Source organism: Tubulanus polymorphus, chromosome 5, assembly GCF_964204645.1.
Source record: "Tubulanus polymorphus chromosome 5, tnTubPoly1.2, whole genome shotgun sequence".
NCBI classification, from domain to species: Eukaryota; Metazoa; Nemertea; class Palaeonemertea; order Tubulaniformes; family Tubulanidae; genus Tubulanus; species Tubulanus polymorphus.
In genome coordinates this window covers 4,992,769-5,010,004 of record NC_134029.1, presented here as the reverse complement: position 1 = coordinate 5,010,004, position 17,236 = coordinate 4,992,769, and the positions used below count along the sequence as shown (strand labels likewise).

Here is a 17,236-nt window from a genome sequence, read left to right as displayed (position 1 = left end):
TAAGATTTTGGACATGAACTGGACTTTATTTCAAATTTCACTATCTAGTGCGTTAGCCTTGAATAATGAATATCACCGACCAATCATATTCGGTGATATTCATGCCTACTGAATATCGACCAATCATATTCGGCTCTGGTGAATATCAGCCAATCGTATTTGATTGGATCAGGGAGAGTTTCTCTGTTTGTCGGGTGTTTTTGTACAAGTCTTCAGCTAATCTATGTATCAAATATTTGTATGGGCCTTTCGCATTTAAACTTTCCATGAATAACACATGGATGTTTTTTTTGTTCTTTTCAGGTTCAGAATGCATGCGTTGAGTTGATGGATAAGATTTAATCGCGATTGAGGAGATTGGTGGAAATGAAAAAAAGTCAAATCCAAGTCTACATGCGACTTCCGACCATAGTATAACCAACAGAAAACAAATGATCCTCTTACTCTCCACAGTCTTATATAGGAGTTTAGTTATACTTAACTTATATAATATATAAAGAATAGATTACAATATTATTGTTATATATTCTGATCTGGTGGAGAAATATTTGTGAACAATTAAAAAGGCACTGTACATTATACTATGGTATCTCGACCATAGCCACGATCACTCAGAGACAATTTGGCCCGGGCCAAACTTGCCCAGATCAGGCTGGAGTCAAATTTTTCCCATGCCTAAATAGAGAGCATGTTCACACGTTCTCGCTCGATGCTAAACAATGCTTAAACAAAGCAGAAGTGGGACACTTCCGGAACCTGTTGCAATTCACCGTGCTAAAATTTGGGCTTGGTCTGACCATGGATGTATAAACTAGATTTAGTTTATACGTCCCATGGTCTGATGTTTTTGGTGCGGTCAAAAATGTAGTGTGATCACGGCTCAAAGTGTACAACTTGCTGTACATTCACTATGGTCTGGATCTAGTCTGGATCCATTCCCATATAATAAGACGTTGTATTCTTTGCGCGCAGTTGCCGCTGACAATGCCTTTCGGCAATAACAATTTGGAATCGTTGAACTTCGCTCGAATTAAAATCAATGGATTTTCAGCGGACCATTAAACAATGTCCATCAGCTTCAGTTAACTGCACCGTCGGCTGACTGCGATAGTCATTACTTTAACGCGCAGCGAGTGAGGCCGCTGCTGCCACAGCCGCCGAGATTTTTTTCGTCACCGTTATTTATGGACGTTTCGACTTCAGCGAGAAGGAAAAACCATTAATATCGAAGCGACCGACTGTACACGGCCGGCCGGACGGACTCACAGTGGCGGGTGTGTGCGTCAGCGGCGCGATATTTCACAGGTGACTGCCGCGCGCACGGAAACAAATCGCATTAACACCAGCGCCGGGTGAAACTACCTATGATGTAAAATGCATCGTCGTCGTCGATGGAATTGACTATTTATTTTCAACTTAATTAGTTGATGATTTTATCGTTAAAGGAAAGCCGTACGCGCATGAATCAACCGATATATAGTGTTACCCGGTCGATAGAAATTCATTTAAAAAGCAACTGTTTGATATATGTAGTTCAAATGCCACTAGAAAATTAAAAAGTTAAACTCTTCCCTTTGTTATGTAGAATCTGGCAGAAATGATACTCACATGTATCGGTGGACTTTATGGTTTGGTTATGTTTTATAGGTTCATGGAACCAGGCACAGGGAAAGGGTAGATTCCCTGGTAAAATTAAAATGAGATGAAATAACTGAATTTAGTGTCCTTGGGATACGTGTGTTTATGACCTGGAATAAAATGTGATATTCATATATAAAACGATGTTGTTGACAGCTTTTATGTAAATTCACCATATTTTGTCAGCTTGTCGATCCCGGGGTGCATCCAGCCTACCGTGACTCAAACCGCAGAAAAACTTCCCTTTTTATACCACTTGAAATAGATTTCTTTACTGCACAGCGCCCCCTGTGGAAAAATTAAGAAAAAGACTCGGTCCAAAGATATCACAATACAAAGTTTCAGAAAGATTAGATGAAAAGTGGAATGCAGGCTAATCAGATAAAGGGCTTAGGAACGCCTTGGTCCACCACCACATACAGTTTCAGAAAAATTGGATGAAATTGTATGATCCTTAAAAAATGGTGCATCTATCCCCCTGTCAAGCGCCCCCTGGTCAAAATAAGTAACACAGATCTACTTGTGATTGATAGATGGTCGAAGTAGGATTAGGCCTATAGTATTGATCTGATGAGTGGATTATTCATTATTTTCCACTGGGTAATGGCAAAAAGTTTGCAGGATTACGAACAAAATTTGACAGGCTGGATCCGCCCTCATTATTATCTTTCAAGTTTTGTATGATCCCGCAATTCTGCGAAATTTTCGCTGTATAAATGCCCTGTATCTCGCTCAGCAGTCTGAGACAACTGGTGGAACTAAAACTATGACCCAGCTCAACAGTTGTTACTTCACTTGCCCAACAGCTGTATACCAGAGTCAACAGAATGATAAGTGATTGACCGAGTTTGACGTTAGTCGGTTCATCAGTGCTCATGCAAGGGTGTGACTGAAGTCCACTTACTAATCCCCCAGTCGCTGTACTGGAATTCAATATTTGTTATGTTTTTGTATGAACCCTCTCGACATGCTTATATAGCAATTTCGAGAGCAGTCCGTCCCTCTCTAATAGGCGAGTTTTTCCAGCTTTGAAACTATTTTCCACCAGCGCTGGTTTTGACAGCTACTCGTCAAACCCACGTGTCTAAGCCGGCGCGTTGATAAACCCGGCCAATAGGAATCGTGAATTTTCAGAGCCTTATTGACTTTGCGGCGATAGCCGATGCTGATTGGTTGGTGAGATGTACGCGATGTCGTTGGTCTTTTCCAGTCTGAAACAGTCTTCATTCCTAGAACTCAAAACTCAAACTCCCGATCAGCTATACGCTTCTTCGCTTTAGCGATTGACAAAACTAACTTGGCACTGCATAGGATTTCAATCTTTCGGACGTTTTCGTTTTTGTTTCAGCGTGAGGAAATGCAGCTGTCGGTGCATTTGTGTGCACGTGGGATTGATTGACGTTAATATATGGGCACCCCATGTCGTCACCGCTTTTATGGCTATTTCGCGATACGATTGGCCGATCGGTGTGAACGAGCCGCATTTGTAATGAGTGCACGTGGGTTTCGGCGCAGTGTTTGTTGATAGAGGCAATCATTTGTTTTCCATATAAGGCAAGTTTATTTGCCTAGCGCTATTGTTACTGGCTTATACAGCGTGTACATACAGCCGTGTTAGTGCGTGGCATCTGGCGCGAGTGAGACGGCTAGCAGTGTCCTATCCTGGATATATGTGCATATTTCTCCTATATTACCGTCGAAATCTTCATGGAAATATACGTACGCAATAGTTGGATGTATACCGCATACGTGGAATACAAAATTACCGAGGAATAAGTTGGTTTTAGCCGCGTTTTTTGCGGTAGATTGGTGGCCGCGACGCATTGTTCATAGCTCTGCTGGTTCAGCGCCATACTCCCGCGCTATACACTATTATAGTACCACACGGATAGAATCTAAATAGAATATTCTAATATCTGGATATAAAGGAAGAAATACACGACCATAGAATCGCCATGTATCCCAATCCTCGTGCGGTAAGTTCAGTAAGAAACTATATTCGTTTTATTTAGTCAAATGAGAAATACTAAATAGGTGAAACCGTTTGGGTTTTGCATGCCGAGAAGGTCATTGATGATATGATATTGATAGCCATGTTAATATATAGCCTACCATGGGACTTAGTGTTGTGTAATGCACCGACTTTTATTGTGTAGACCTTTTTTTATTTCAAAATGAAAGTAGGATACCTAGTTATCGATCACGTATTTTCTTTCTTAAAAATTACTTATTTTTAAATGTCGATTGAATGATGACAGTCCTTGTGTTCTACTACGCAAGTACCGGTCGGTACACGCTTCTTGATGATCAAACGTCGGACTCAAACTGTTTCATTGTGTCTCTTTATCATTTTTGTGTAAAAGCAGGGGCCTCCCCAGCCAGGACAACCGTTCAAATTCACCGTAACAGAGTCGTGCGACCGTATCAAAGAGGAATTCAGTTTTCTACAAGCCCAGTATCACAGGTAAAATAAAGAGCCATACATGTGCGGTAGTAGTTTACTAATAGCGATTTTAAATGGGAGACATCTGTCACTCCGATAAACTGATCTTAAGCCAATTAGACTATGAATTCATATACCTGAGTATTACCTGCTTTATGCTGCTGCTGCTGCTGCTGCTGCTTCTAGTTTATCTTTATTTTGAAATGGCTTTGTGTATAACCATTCGACGTTTTCGTATTTTCATACAGTTTGAAAATGGAATGCGAGAAGCTCGCGCAGGAAAAAACAGAGATGCAGAGACATTATGTGATGGTGAGTTGATTTAGCGCAGGCCGCGGGATAGTACAGAGGGAGGACGAGGGCTTAGCCGTACGGGGAATTAGCTCGAGGATGATCGAGCAAAAACAATCGAGTCTCGTCGGCATTTATTTCGATGAATTATGTGAATATTGCTGGCACCGTCTGATGTAAGGTTTACACTAATCGACGGAGATCGATCGTACGCGGAGATCTATTACCTCATTACTCGTATTGATTCCGGAGAGCTCGGTGCCGAAACTGAATCCGTTTAAATGGATTGCGCTAGCTACGAACGACTCGGTCGTCGTCGGCAACGGTCAAGGTCGAATCCGCTGTTTGAATTGAATTGCGCGCGGCGAGGGGGCAGCCGCGGACGATTTTCAAATATTTGAATGTATCGTGGCTATTTACGACGTAACGAATGAAATGTTTTGTTTTCTTTTTTTCATCAGTTTTATTTCTTTTCGTTGCAGTATTATGAAATGTCGTATGGATTGAACGTAGAAATGCACAAACAGGTAAGGCCTACGCGGCGATGAATACGTATATTCTAGTATTCGCGATCCCCGCTATTTCAATAGCCGGTTTCTATAGACGGGAAACTGGTTTTCGGGATTTCGTGAAATTTCTTCTAAAGGGGGTGCGTTGGATTTAGTGTACCCTAAACACTGGGCATAGTAACCGCTTGAATAGTCCGTTGCTTGAATTTACCACCGACATGCCTCCGAAATTCTCCAATTTGCCTTCGTTCTTTTTGATTAATGTTGCAATAGAAAACATTATCGTCGCGATCCCGGTTCGAAGTCTGTGCGACTCGCTCGAAATTTATTAAATTCAGCCGATTAGCATATCGCTATTGTGACTAGAGGTGGCTTTATTGTCATCGCTATGATTGTTTCGTTTGTGTCACTCGAGGGGTTGGAAACATTACCTATTATATCCCCGGTGACCCGGCCATCGCCGCGCTGCACAGGCAGATTGCATCTACATGCATCGCGCCACAATGCGGCGCTCGGTTCCCCTCGGATCAATAACCCGGTCGCTATAGCCGCGCGACGATGGCGTACAAATGGGTACGGAATGAGCCTTCGTCGCTGGGGATTTCGGGCCGGACGTCTACGAAAAATAATAGCCTCCCGCCGCGGCACGGCCGGAGCAAAATGTAATAATAATTCCGTCGGGGTTTCGAGGATATTGCCGCCGGTCGATCGGTTTGGTCACTCGTGCGTGCGCCCGGTTCAACTAGCGGATTATGTATTTCAGTCAATACGACGGGCGATGTACCTAATAAGCGAGAGCTCGAACGAGCACTCTGGCGCTGGATTTGTTATCTCGGCCGCTATTGGCTGTTTGATGTTGTTATTGTTACGAGTAGATCTCGTTGGTAGTGTGTGTGTGTGGGGAAGTATTGATCAGTCATTCAATTTCACACTTCTATCCGTAGCATACATTGCTAGCTTTCGCGTCTCGTCGCGATACTCCCATATGCACCTCGAATATACACAATCAGCTGAATTTTTTTAGAACACTAAATTGACAATAATTTGTGGCTATTATCTCAGTTCCTCAGTTTTCTCGCGGAGGTGGGGCCCCCCGGTTTTCAGACCTCGATTTTTCCCGTGGTCGATGCACCGTGTTATTGCGAACGTATTATTATGTAAATTTGATGGATTTCTTTCAGACTGAGATTGCCAAACGGTTGAACGCTATATGCGCGCAAGTCATACCATTCCTCTCGCAAGAGGTAAGTACTAATTCACGCTCGGGATAATCCGAATTTTCAAGATGTATATCGTCGATTTCGCAACATCCAGCTAATCGCCTGGGAACTCATAATAGAATGTAAGCTAAAAATAGCCCGGAATTGGTGGAGATTTTTGGATTCCGTCAGCAGTCTGCGGTCCATGAGAGACAATATTGTTGTTATTTTACTCCCTCTCTCGCTTGCAGTGGTTTCAGTTTACCCGTAATTCGAGGCCTATTCTCAGCGCGCGCGTATATCCCTCGTATAGTAGGTCGAAAGTTTACAGCAATTAGCTCTATTTGTTTCGGGTTACGGCTGAAGAGTTGAGTCGGGTTCTCTGCTCGATCTCGGCAGCTGACCGGATTCATGTGGCATGAAGGGTAATGCGAAAAGAAATAATCACACTTAATGATGCGGTGAAGCTTCCAATTGACCCTCATTTATCCATTGTGTGAGAAGCACCCCAGCCTGCCACTGCTGATTGTAGAATGTAGGTCAAGAGATGTTGACACGAATGAGTACGTGCAAAACATCAACTCCTCAGCATGAAAGTTGATGAGATACTCATAATCCTGAAGTCTTGGAAGTTGAAGCGCTTCTAGAATTGTTTATATCTGTTACTTGGTACAAATTACCCTAGATCTTCTCATTAAGATTGTCCCATTTATGGACCTTTGGTGTATCGTTGTTGCTGGTGACGAGAGGCACTAGGAAACTCTTGAAACAGCCCTCGCTGCGGGTCATTGTATCCTATAATTCGATCGGGGAATCTTTGGTCAAGGGTCATGGAAATAATATAGAGAATTTTGAATTCCATTCCCTGATCTGTTAGAACTCCTGAGAGCGCGTATCTGATTTAGCTCCTTTTGGGTTTAACCCAAACCTCCCTGGAAAGTATGACTGATAAACTATGAATCCGGGTCATGAAGGCGTTCAATTTTACGATGTTATTCCTGTTCGATTGCACTTCTTGGTAACAGACAATAACTAAACCTGGGCCTGGGCCGACAGTCCATGGAGCCAGTAACCAGCTGTGCGATTTTATAACAAGCGCAGAAATATTATAGAAACTTAGGTTTATTGTTGTTTCTTTTATGTGATTTCATATCGGGGCCACAGATGTGTCGTATCTTCCGCAGCAGACACCGAGATTCATCAGGAGACACAGATGATAAAACTATCAAATAAACAGTACTATTAATTAAAATGTTTGACACGAAGCCAATGCGCGCGCTGTAGGCCATTTCAGATTCGCTGCTATGATTTTTATGCATTTATGCTCTTTGTGCACGGGTCTCCGGGAACGACTAATTGGTGATGATAAAAAAAACGCGAAGGTGAAAAAAATACCGAGTTCGTTCGCGAAACTCGCATAAGTAGACTCGGATCGTGTTTCCGGTTGGGTATATTGTGAAGAATGAGAATTGAATGAAAGACATTCGAGTGGATTGATTTTCATGATTTTCAACTATGATTAAAGCGTGGTTCTTGTTTCGTGCAAACCGAGTACAGAGCGGTTTATCAATACCCGATCCGTTAATAAAAACATTCGAAAACATCTCTGCATTCGCGATACTTAAATGGCAGTATTTTGATGCTGAAAACGGTATAAAGTTTCTTTGGCCCTTTCCGTGCTGACTGTGTGGAAATTTGGGAAAAATTCCACCCTAGTGTGTTGAATAACAGGAATAGCACTATAATGTGTCTACACTGCGGCGCAGTGTATCGTTAGGTACTAATATTTCACCATGTATGACGGGTGCTGTTATCTTTGTATAGAGATAAAAACTAAAAACTGATTACATCAATACACCGCAGTGCGGTGTACTAGCAAAATCCATTACCGATTCATACACCGCACTGCGGTGTAGACGAACTGAAAGGGTTAAATACAGAGTCTTATAAATGTGTCGACGTTTCGTAGTTTTCGTGATCTGAAAACCGAGCGCGAGGATTACGGTAGAACTAGGGGTGTCACGTTCGCTCGTGCGGCGGTGGCTATTTTTTGTCGTTCCATTTTGCCGCACGTCCGTTTGAATCGCGTAATTAAACGTCTGAAAAGAAATCCCCCGTTGATTTCGTGGGTGAATAATTTACATCGTTCTGACTTATCAATTATGTATCATGTATGACGATCAATTGGCGTGTCGTTGATTTGATTACGCCGCGTTCGTTTCGTTCGCTCGCCCCTGGTAAGAACTGCACTTGTCTGAATTGATTATTTCGTTCGTTCGCCTACGAACGTCGGCTCTCTCTCTCCTTAGGTGAGGTCTCAGGAAAAAAAGCCATTTTCATTGGACGTTCGTTCGTTGTGACAAAATCTTGCAGTTACTTAATCACCGTTATTGACAAGAGCACAGAATCGCGTCAATACCAGAAATATATAACAGGGTTCCCACGGGTTTTGGAAAGTCTTGGAAAGTTATGGAAAATGGGAACTTTTTTCCAGGCCCTTGAAAAGCTATATGGAAATTTTGTTTTTCTCTATGGCTATGGATTATATGTATTTTGATATATGAGCTTTTATTTTGTGCGTTCACATTAAAGCCATGTTCGCACTTTATCAATACTGCGTCTTATGTTCTAATTCGTGCCTGGAACAAACCGATTTAAGACTGACACGAGCCTCGCGGTTACTGGTTTTACAAGTTTTTGACGCGGGCGGGGTCCTCGCTCACAAGCAACTGGGCATGATCAGTTGCTAGTCCGATAACTTAGGCTTCAACCAGACCTGTGTGTTGACTACCATGGTTAAGCTTTGAGATGTCATCGTATATTAACTGATTTGTGAATGTTTCTGGGTGCAGGGCGGGGCGGGATGAATGATTTGCCCCATTAAACTGGTCCCTAAGTCGCTTATTGAAATAAGGGCAATATGGCACGGCTTCAATGAAAATTTAGGTTTAATTCCTAATTTACATTTAATCTAGTCTATGATTAATATGTTGAATATGAATTCTAATGACATCTTTGTCAATTTCACTGTTTTACAGCATCAACAGCAGGTGGCAGCAGCGGTCGAGAGGGCCAAACAAGTGACCATGACAGAACTGAACGCTATTATAGGGGTAAGGTTTCATAATTCCATATCATTGCGCCAGTGTAGTGTAAATAATACGCCCGATGTATGATGCCCTCTTTCTCTTTCCTGTACTACGACTACTGCACGCTCGGAGCGTCAATAAGATGACCTACATCAAAAAGTAACGTCCAATTGCATAAATTACAAGAACACGATGTTGTATCGCCTGGAAATTACTGATTGCGTTTTGCACTTTTTTTCCATGTATAATATTGTGTACTTAGATTAGTATTGACTTTGTGAAGTCTGTCGACTGCTATACACATGCGTGTAGTTATATATGAAGTGACTTGCACCTCAAGTGTTTCCGCATATTTTCAAAATGTCGCAAAAATGTCGTTTAAGTGCCAGGCTGGTTCTATTTGGTCAAGTGTGCTAATTTCGTTACAATTTCTGCTGCTAGGTTTGAGTGCACTTGGTAAACATGTTATCGTAGCGCGAATTGGAATATAATCCGTCCCTCCTCTCTCACTCCCCGCTTCCGCGCCCCGGCTCTCGGCTCCTCGTATTGTTATTATCAACTATTTATATGCGGAGTTCTCGGTGTCACTATTGACAACACAGCACCGTGTATAATATTATGCATACATGCATCTGAAACACTCGCGCAGCTGAATGCCTCATAAAGCCTATTACGGCGGCGTATGGACCTCTCCGAATGAGGTACTCGCGTAGGTAGATGTAGTAATAATGTTTAATGTAACTAGCCTCGGTGTGAGCGGATCATTAGCGTGAATATTGAAAGCGGTCGTAGTAAGTTATTGTCAAAGCTAAGCCCAGGCCACCATTCATAAAAGCCCGCTAAAAGCCGAGCCCTACTCGGATCTAGGGTGTAGAGAAAATCGGAAGGCAATTTATGGTACTAAGTATGTCAAACATGTGGAGTCTGAGGGATCTTTTCTAAGAAGATTTTGAAATTAGAGGACATGGCATTCAATGCCTAAAATATAGTCAGTGAAACTTCGAATGTTACTTGAAATTCGGAAGTCTGTTGGGCAATATGGCTAATGCGGCCTGCGTCAGTTACTATCTGGCGCTGTCCCTGGTTATGTTTTATCAAGAGGAAAATTAGGAATTTGGAAGTCTGCTATAGATGTCTCTTTGGCTGTGGCTAGTATATGTGCAAATACTGCTGCCTGTGTTTTCATTCATTCCTCTGCTGCCCGGAACCCACCCACTCAAAACATAGTCTTCAAAGGTTGATTTCAAACGTCTTATATCTGCGGTCCATTTGTTGATTTCTGAATTATTGTCTTCTGAACACGCCTAAAGTCGACACGATCAAAATCTGGAATGCGATAAGATTTTGGTGATGGTGTTGAGTCCGGGTGGCTGTACAGTCCAGGATAGGAATACAATTGATGATTTATGGTTCGTTCCCTGGTGCTAAGCTGACGATTTCGCAAATGTCGTCTTCGGTGCTCGTGTTTTTTCCTTTTCGTTACATAAAATCGATCGCAGAAAATTCTCGCGCTCAACATTCGGTTAATATAAGCAGGAGATGCTAATGTAAGTACGCGCGCTGGCGACTGACTGCGGAGTTCTTTATCCGCTAGTTCGAAAATATCCCGGCGCACACATACACTACCCGTATAGAGACCGAGTGTTGTAATTGAATTGATTGAGAGGTTTGCGCTGTAGTTGTAGAACTCGCCGTAAAACCAGGGATAGTTATAATGGCGGGCAATTAGTATATGGAAAGAAACTGCTCGCGAGCGCAGTTCCCGATGTGTCAATAAATCGCCTTGAACCTCTTACATACGGCGGCGACGATGTTCGTTCGGCAAGCAACGCTCCTCGCGCGCCTTCGAGCAGCGAGATGAGAGAACAATTGCATCTATCCTCCACATCATCAGCACTTGCTCACTTAGCGTCTTAAAAGCCACTCAGTGTATGTTGTTGAGCATTAATGTAGATTCTACTGGATCGATAGACGTAGCTAGTTGAAGATTCCTTCGCAACGCCAGCAAATTGCTTGTTGTTGTCTTCGAGTGCTGTTAAACCAATCACTTGGCACAATATGTGAAATTAGAAAAAAAAATGCGCGCAGCTCGCGCCCCCCCCAATCCTGAAAGTGTTGAAAAGTTCATTTTCTTTGGCGATAGCAGAACAGTCGTCTATTCATCATCACTCTCAATCATCCTTCCGAAGTAGGCATTCGAATCTGAAAACCTGCCCGACTAACCTGAATGCGCAGCTATGATTATGTCATTAGCCAGTCAGAAATCTGGTTTTATCTGAGCCCAGGTTTTTCCGCAGTTCATCCATGAAATTTGCCTCTGCGATTGCACCACATGAAATCTGATTGGTGCTGCATGTTTTTTCATGGTAAACCTGCACATGTACCTGCGCACCCGGTCTAGTGTGGCAGGGTTTAACAATGCCATCAAGTTCGAATCTGTGCCAAGGGATCGAATGATCTCAGTAGGCTGTGGTGGTCTTCGAACATCGAAATCTAACACTACTTTAGTATAACAAAATTAACATTTCGAACAATTAGAAATGGAGGAATTGAGTGAAAAATAATCACGTGATCTACTGTTGTAACCTTGGCTTCAGTTTACGTCAGCGAGTTCGAAAAAAAAGTCGAATCGAAATCTTGTCATGTTGCGAATTCGATTCAGGTACGCGCCTCCTTAATCATCAATTTACCCCGTAGCTTGTTCCGATGAAATATTAATTGCGTAACCTAGATTGCGTCTGCGTTCTGTCGTGCAGCGCGCGGGGAGAGAGAGAGAGAATGTCGCATCTCTGCGTGTGAATCATGCGCCGAATTCATGCACAATTCAAAAGGCGTTTCTTCGCGAAAGGAAATAACATGTTACAAGAATTGACAAGTGTGCAGTTTATGCATCACCATGGCAATATCCCCCGAATCATTTATGTTTTCCGGAAGCCGGTCTCTGGTGACAGATCGTATGAATTTAAGGTAAACCTGCGGGGCAAATAGATTATCATCATCATTTCAAATTTGCGACCGTAGTCAGGTTCTCTATAGAATTTAGATCGTTGTAGCGTTCCACGCATTGCCGTTACATTTATTACACACGGTCTATCTGGGATTCAGATTTTATATGCACCTATTAATCCGCAATTCTTCAGACAGTCTTTCTATACTTAGAACTACGCGATGCTGCTGTGGCAATTGAGGAACCACCAGGTGCGCTAGTGTGCAATACTGTATCAATTTAGGTCACGTAGTCCTATTGGCGCAAAGGTAATGTCTCAAATGCTCTTCTCTTATTAAACACAAATTCACCATTTTTTTCAGCAACAGATGCAAGCCCAGCATTTACCACATGCTCATGCTCCGCCGATTCCGATGACTCCACACCCAGCTGGACTCCAGCCACCACTGCCGCCCTCTACGAGTGCTGGTTTACTCGCTTTATCCGGGTCATTGGGTTCACACGCATCACACTTGGCTGGCATCAAATCCGAAGACAAAGGTAAGTTCGACCAGATAGCTGGCCTTTCACAACTTCTAGCGAGAGATTTTTTAGCTCGTTGAACAAAGAATTTGCAAATTAACTACATGAGATACCTTGTAAATTGACATTTAACGTCTGACAATTAACCCTTTTCATCTGGACATTTTCCGTAAGTGTCATTTTGCTGATGTAGCTATACAAAAATGAAACGACCGAGTGTTTGAAGGTGCTGAAGACATGTTGTGGTTGGATCATTGGACACAGGTTTTAGCTCGATATTGTCGAAGTAAGATCAACCGGGCGATGTGTATGTAACAGTACTGATCAGTTGCATCTTACAGTTCACATTCTCATCAGCGGCAGGCGTGTTGCTAGCTTGTACCCGGCGATGTTCATCTGCCTGTTCCCGGCGATGTTACATCATTCGTTCGCTCGTATTCGCTGATAGACAGCATCTTGTAACCGGCGCTAGCCTTACAACATGCGCCATTTGTTCGCGCGGGCAAAAACCTGACAAAACATGGCAACAAAGAGAATGAGCCCATGTTCCGCGTTGCGCGAGCTCGTATAGTCGTGTTTGGTCGAGATTTGCTGAATTGCAACGGCTTGTGTTTATAACTTTCTCGCGCGTCGGTATTATTATTATGTTTGGCGCGTTTCCAACGATTCCCTGAATCCGATACTGATGAATCAAATAGTGTTTCACCTATTGATCGCGAGGAGTCATCGTCGGTTGTACCTGGAATATATGGCAGAGATTTGATTTGTGCGTGCGCCGGGTATATGTATATGTAGATATATCGTTTAGTCATTTATTCGAGCTCATTATTGGCTTTGTCGAGGAAGCAGGTGATTGCAGTTCGCTACGTGGTATATCAGTAATTATGATGCAGCAGTTGCCACCGGCCTGAATTAATGTATCCTGCCCCGGGCTCTAAACGACTGCTGCCTCCCGTAAATGTTAATTTACCTCTCTCATTTCCCTTCGACGAACATCAAAAACGATCGCGGGAATCGACGCGACTGATTCGTCGGCCTGAATCGCGGAATTCGCGATCGTATTATTTAAACGTATCCATCTTTGCCGATCGTCACCTCGGTATCTGAAAGCGCTGCGGTGCGCTGTCTGTCGTATGGATTTGTTTGTCCTGTTCAAAAAGGCGGTTTTTCTGCGGTACCGAGTAATCCATTTGACATGTCCATGGCTTCCTTCCTTGTCTTTCCGATTTTCTTGCAGTCAGTCGCTAATGGGAGAATATAGTAAATGCAACATCAACATAGTTAATGGACTATCATACAGATGAAGGGATGTTGTAGTTCATATGTCAGGATTGGCTTGTAACATGGTCTAATGCTTGCTTCATGTTAACGCCAACTACGTCTAGTAATAAGTAGCTATTTGAAGTGTAACTGTGTGTAGTAGCTTCAAGGTTTTACACCTGCTAGCACTTATAAACCGTATACCTGCAGAGATCGCACAGACTGTCGACGACGTCAGTGCCGCCTAGTGGTAGCCTTATCATATACAGTACAGACTCTAGCTCTGCTTGGTTCATCTTTGAACATTTGACTGCATGTGCCCCAGTTAGGGAAAATAGGGTCGTTTCAAACAAATGTTTAGATCGGACTTGGCAAGAATTTACTTTATCAGGACCTATTAGAGGTGAAGCGAGATACAGATACATACAACAGGCATGGATCCAAGCTGTATTGCTCGATATGGTTTAGAATCCCTTTGGAATGAAGTGCCCTTCCAAATTTTGAAATTTCGACTGCATATTTCATGATCTATTTGTCTATAAATCCCTAAAAATGCCATGAAATAGCCCTAAAATTTCAAAACTTGATATGGGGAATACCCCCAGACTGCCGCAATTAGGTTTCATGTCTGTGGCGTTTGATACACTAAGTTCCCTTAGTCCACAAGGACACCCTAAATTTTCTTCCAATGCTGTTTTAGCATTAACCCTGGACGTGTGTCTGGACAGACTGTACGAAAGACATTCATTTCCAAGTCTAGAATTTTTAATACTGATGCGTTCGCGTATTGTAGTTGGATCTTACAAAGCCTTGCTTGAAATCGTACACCTTCGAATGAAGCTCATCAATGCGATCGCTCGCAGCGGAAAATAATGAATCCGACGTCGCGCACCGATCCCTGTTGGATCGACGATGATCTATCCCTCGACGCGAAGATGACATCGCGCGTCCGAATCTGCGCTTTGGAATGCGCAAAATGTCCGGCGCCGGTGCGGCCGGTCCCGTCGTCATGACAGCGATTGTCGCATCGTCGAGCGCTCGGCAGAAATACGCCTATCAGTCGTCGTCATCTCGTCGACGATAAATCTCGACTTAATTGAAATCTGTGATAGTAATGACCAAGAATAACGTTGGGTCTATTATGGCTGTAAAATACAGCGTGGGGAGTATTCACTATCGCGACGACGACGGCTACGATTTTAACCCTTCAGCGGCGATTGAGAAATGAAAACAAGCGCAGATATTACGGACTTCGTCTATTTTCAATGTCGCTCGGTTTGGTTATGATTCAAATCCAGGAAGGTCTTTAAATCATAGACTAGTTAAAGGTCAAGTCGACTTATGACCCGGCTAGATCATCGGTAGTACACACATGACCGCTGGTTCGTTTGTCTCGCACTCCGGTCGACTACGACTCGGTCATCGCCGCGTCTCATGGTTTGTTGACTCGCCATTTTGAATGCTCAAAGTCACGTGTGACGCGATACTCGTCGCTGATTGGCTACGACGTCGAGATCAGACGTAGGAAATAGAACTTTTTCCATCCTTACGATTCGGCTTACGATCAGTCTTCGATCGATCCATCGTCGTCATAAGTACCTACGTCGGAAAGGTTCATGATTTGAAAATTGCTGACTCGACCGCTTACGATCCGACGATCTGATCGGACTTTAGTCGACCTAGTTAGAGGCTATAGATCAGCCATAGAGCAAAATAGGCTTAGATCAGCCTGGAATCTTCATCGTTACCCTCAAATTCAGTTCGACTCTACAGTCTTCTACATCGGCGATAAATGACTCTTTTTGGTTTGCATTGCGACTGAGAATAGGTTTTGCGAGATCTTTATCTCCCTGTAACTGAAGAAGAATCCAGTTGCGGCATTTAATATTTCATTCGGCGTTCAACGTTCGAATTTCGCATTCTGTCGGTTTTGTTGATTAGAAATTTGAATCTTCAGTCATTTCTGTCTCGGCGCGATGACGTAGTCGTCTCTCGCGGATGAGCTCGGCTCCGGCGCGATCTACGCATTTATAAGACCTCTCGGGGCTTCGACTAATCAAGATTCCGGTTCTCAAGTGACTGAGCAATAGTGGTTTAGTGAATGGGACCCTCGGGGCTTTAACTCTGAAACCGATGTATACTTCCCTGGAGGACTTGTTATAAACCTATCATGGCTTTTGCGCCGAAATGAGATTAAACTCGGCCCGAATACTGAAATACTGACGTTACGGATGTGTAGCGCCTAGATATGTGAGGTTCGCTACTAAAATTCGAACGGATGGATGACTTTGTGAAGTTGATTTCAAAATAGGAATAACAAATGATATGATGTTATATATATGAACTTATCAGACCAGACTACTATTATTTGTGAATAGTTATTACTCTCAAAAGAGCTGTCATCAAAATGCTCAAAAATCAGAATGATTTCGTGTGCATTTTTGATTAGACTACTATAATTTAGATGTCAAATTGTGGTGAAAATTACTACTAAGTTACATACCGAAATAGTCAGGTCTACGCTTGTCTGTGTTGTGAAAGTTCGAGGAAGGATTCATTGATTATTCATTTTACTTGTTCAAACCAGCATCGAATCTTACGATTTTCTCTCTTTCTTTCTTTTCATGTTCAAACAGACAATGAAAGACACGTAAGTAAAAACTTTTCATCCGATCCGAAGCCTGCTACGTACAGGTATAATACCAGGGGTGGATCTACGGTCTGATTGGGGGAGGGGATCACCCCCGAAATAGGGCATATCATATTTCAATAAAAGGGGACCCCGAAAGAAAGCTCTTTGAGAAACATAAACTCATTTTGGGAAATACAGAGAACAAACTTAAGAATTTAAACTCTTCAGGTATCACTTTTTTCATTTTCCTAGGCAATTTGACACTTAGCGCACCCACTGCTCCCCTTGGATCCGCCCCTGTATTACATGAACCCTTCAACGGCTGAGTAATTTATAGGAAAATCCACGGTTTTGAACCTCGGTTTACGCTTCCCTTTCACGATAAAACAACAACTCCAGAATCCAGATCTTTATATGACGAGTTTGAAATGAATATTACGCAACTCGCCGGTGAAGGGTTAAAATGTAGTCGATGAATATTGCAAGTCATGTTTCTTATAGCCCTAGCCCTCTAGGTGTTATCGTAAATATGTCGTAGCCAGTTGGTATTCACAAAAAATGTACCGCCGACGAGAGTCTTAGCCATGTCGGCGATAAGCTTAAGGCACTTCTCCGTTGGCGGCTTCATCTATGAATACATCTTCGATTTTCCTATTTGAACTATAAAAAAAAAATGACTCGAAATTTATTTGATGTTTGTCTGAAA

General features: G+C 42.9%; 2 protein-coding genes across 9 annotated transcripts in view; both read left to right on the top strand.

The window, feature by feature from the left end:
* Positions 1-1,757, top strand: part of LOC141905973 (nonsense-mediated mRNA decay factor SMG5-like) — a 41,863-nt gene extending 40,106 nt beyond the window's left edge. Inside the window, exon 27 of the mRNA XM_074795103.1 lies at positions 304-1,757. The gene's annotated coding sequence lies outside the window, so the exon portion shown is untranslated. The remainder of the gene's footprint in view (positions 1-303) is intronic.
* Positions 1,758-3,260: 1,503 nt separating this feature from the next.
* LOC141906058 (transducin-like enhancer protein 4) overlaps positions 3,261-17,236 on the top strand; it is a 36,322-nt gene continuing 22,346 nt past the window's right edge. For 6 of the 8 annotated variants that reach the window (XM_074795217.1, XM_074795220.1, XM_074795219.1 and 3 more), the window contains exons 1-8: positions 3,261-3,614; positions 4,002-4,102; positions 4,330-4,393; positions 4,855-4,899; positions 6,063-6,125; positions 9,119-9,193; positions 12,479-12,656; positions 16,535-16,548. In XM_074795217.1, coding sequence (XP_074651318.1) covers positions 3,594-3,614; positions 4,002-4,102; positions 4,330-4,393; positions 4,855-4,899; positions 6,063-6,125; positions 9,119-9,193; positions 12,479-12,656; positions 16,535-16,548 — 561 coding nt within the window. In that variant the 5' untranslated portion in view covers positions 3,261-3,593. The remainder of the gene's footprint in view (positions 3,615-4,001; positions 4,103-4,329; positions 4,394-4,854; positions 4,900-6,062; positions 6,126-9,118; positions 9,194-12,478; positions 12,657-16,534; positions 16,549-17,236) is intronic. The other 2 variants (XM_074795214.1, XM_074795215.1) reach the window with 2 other exon arrangements.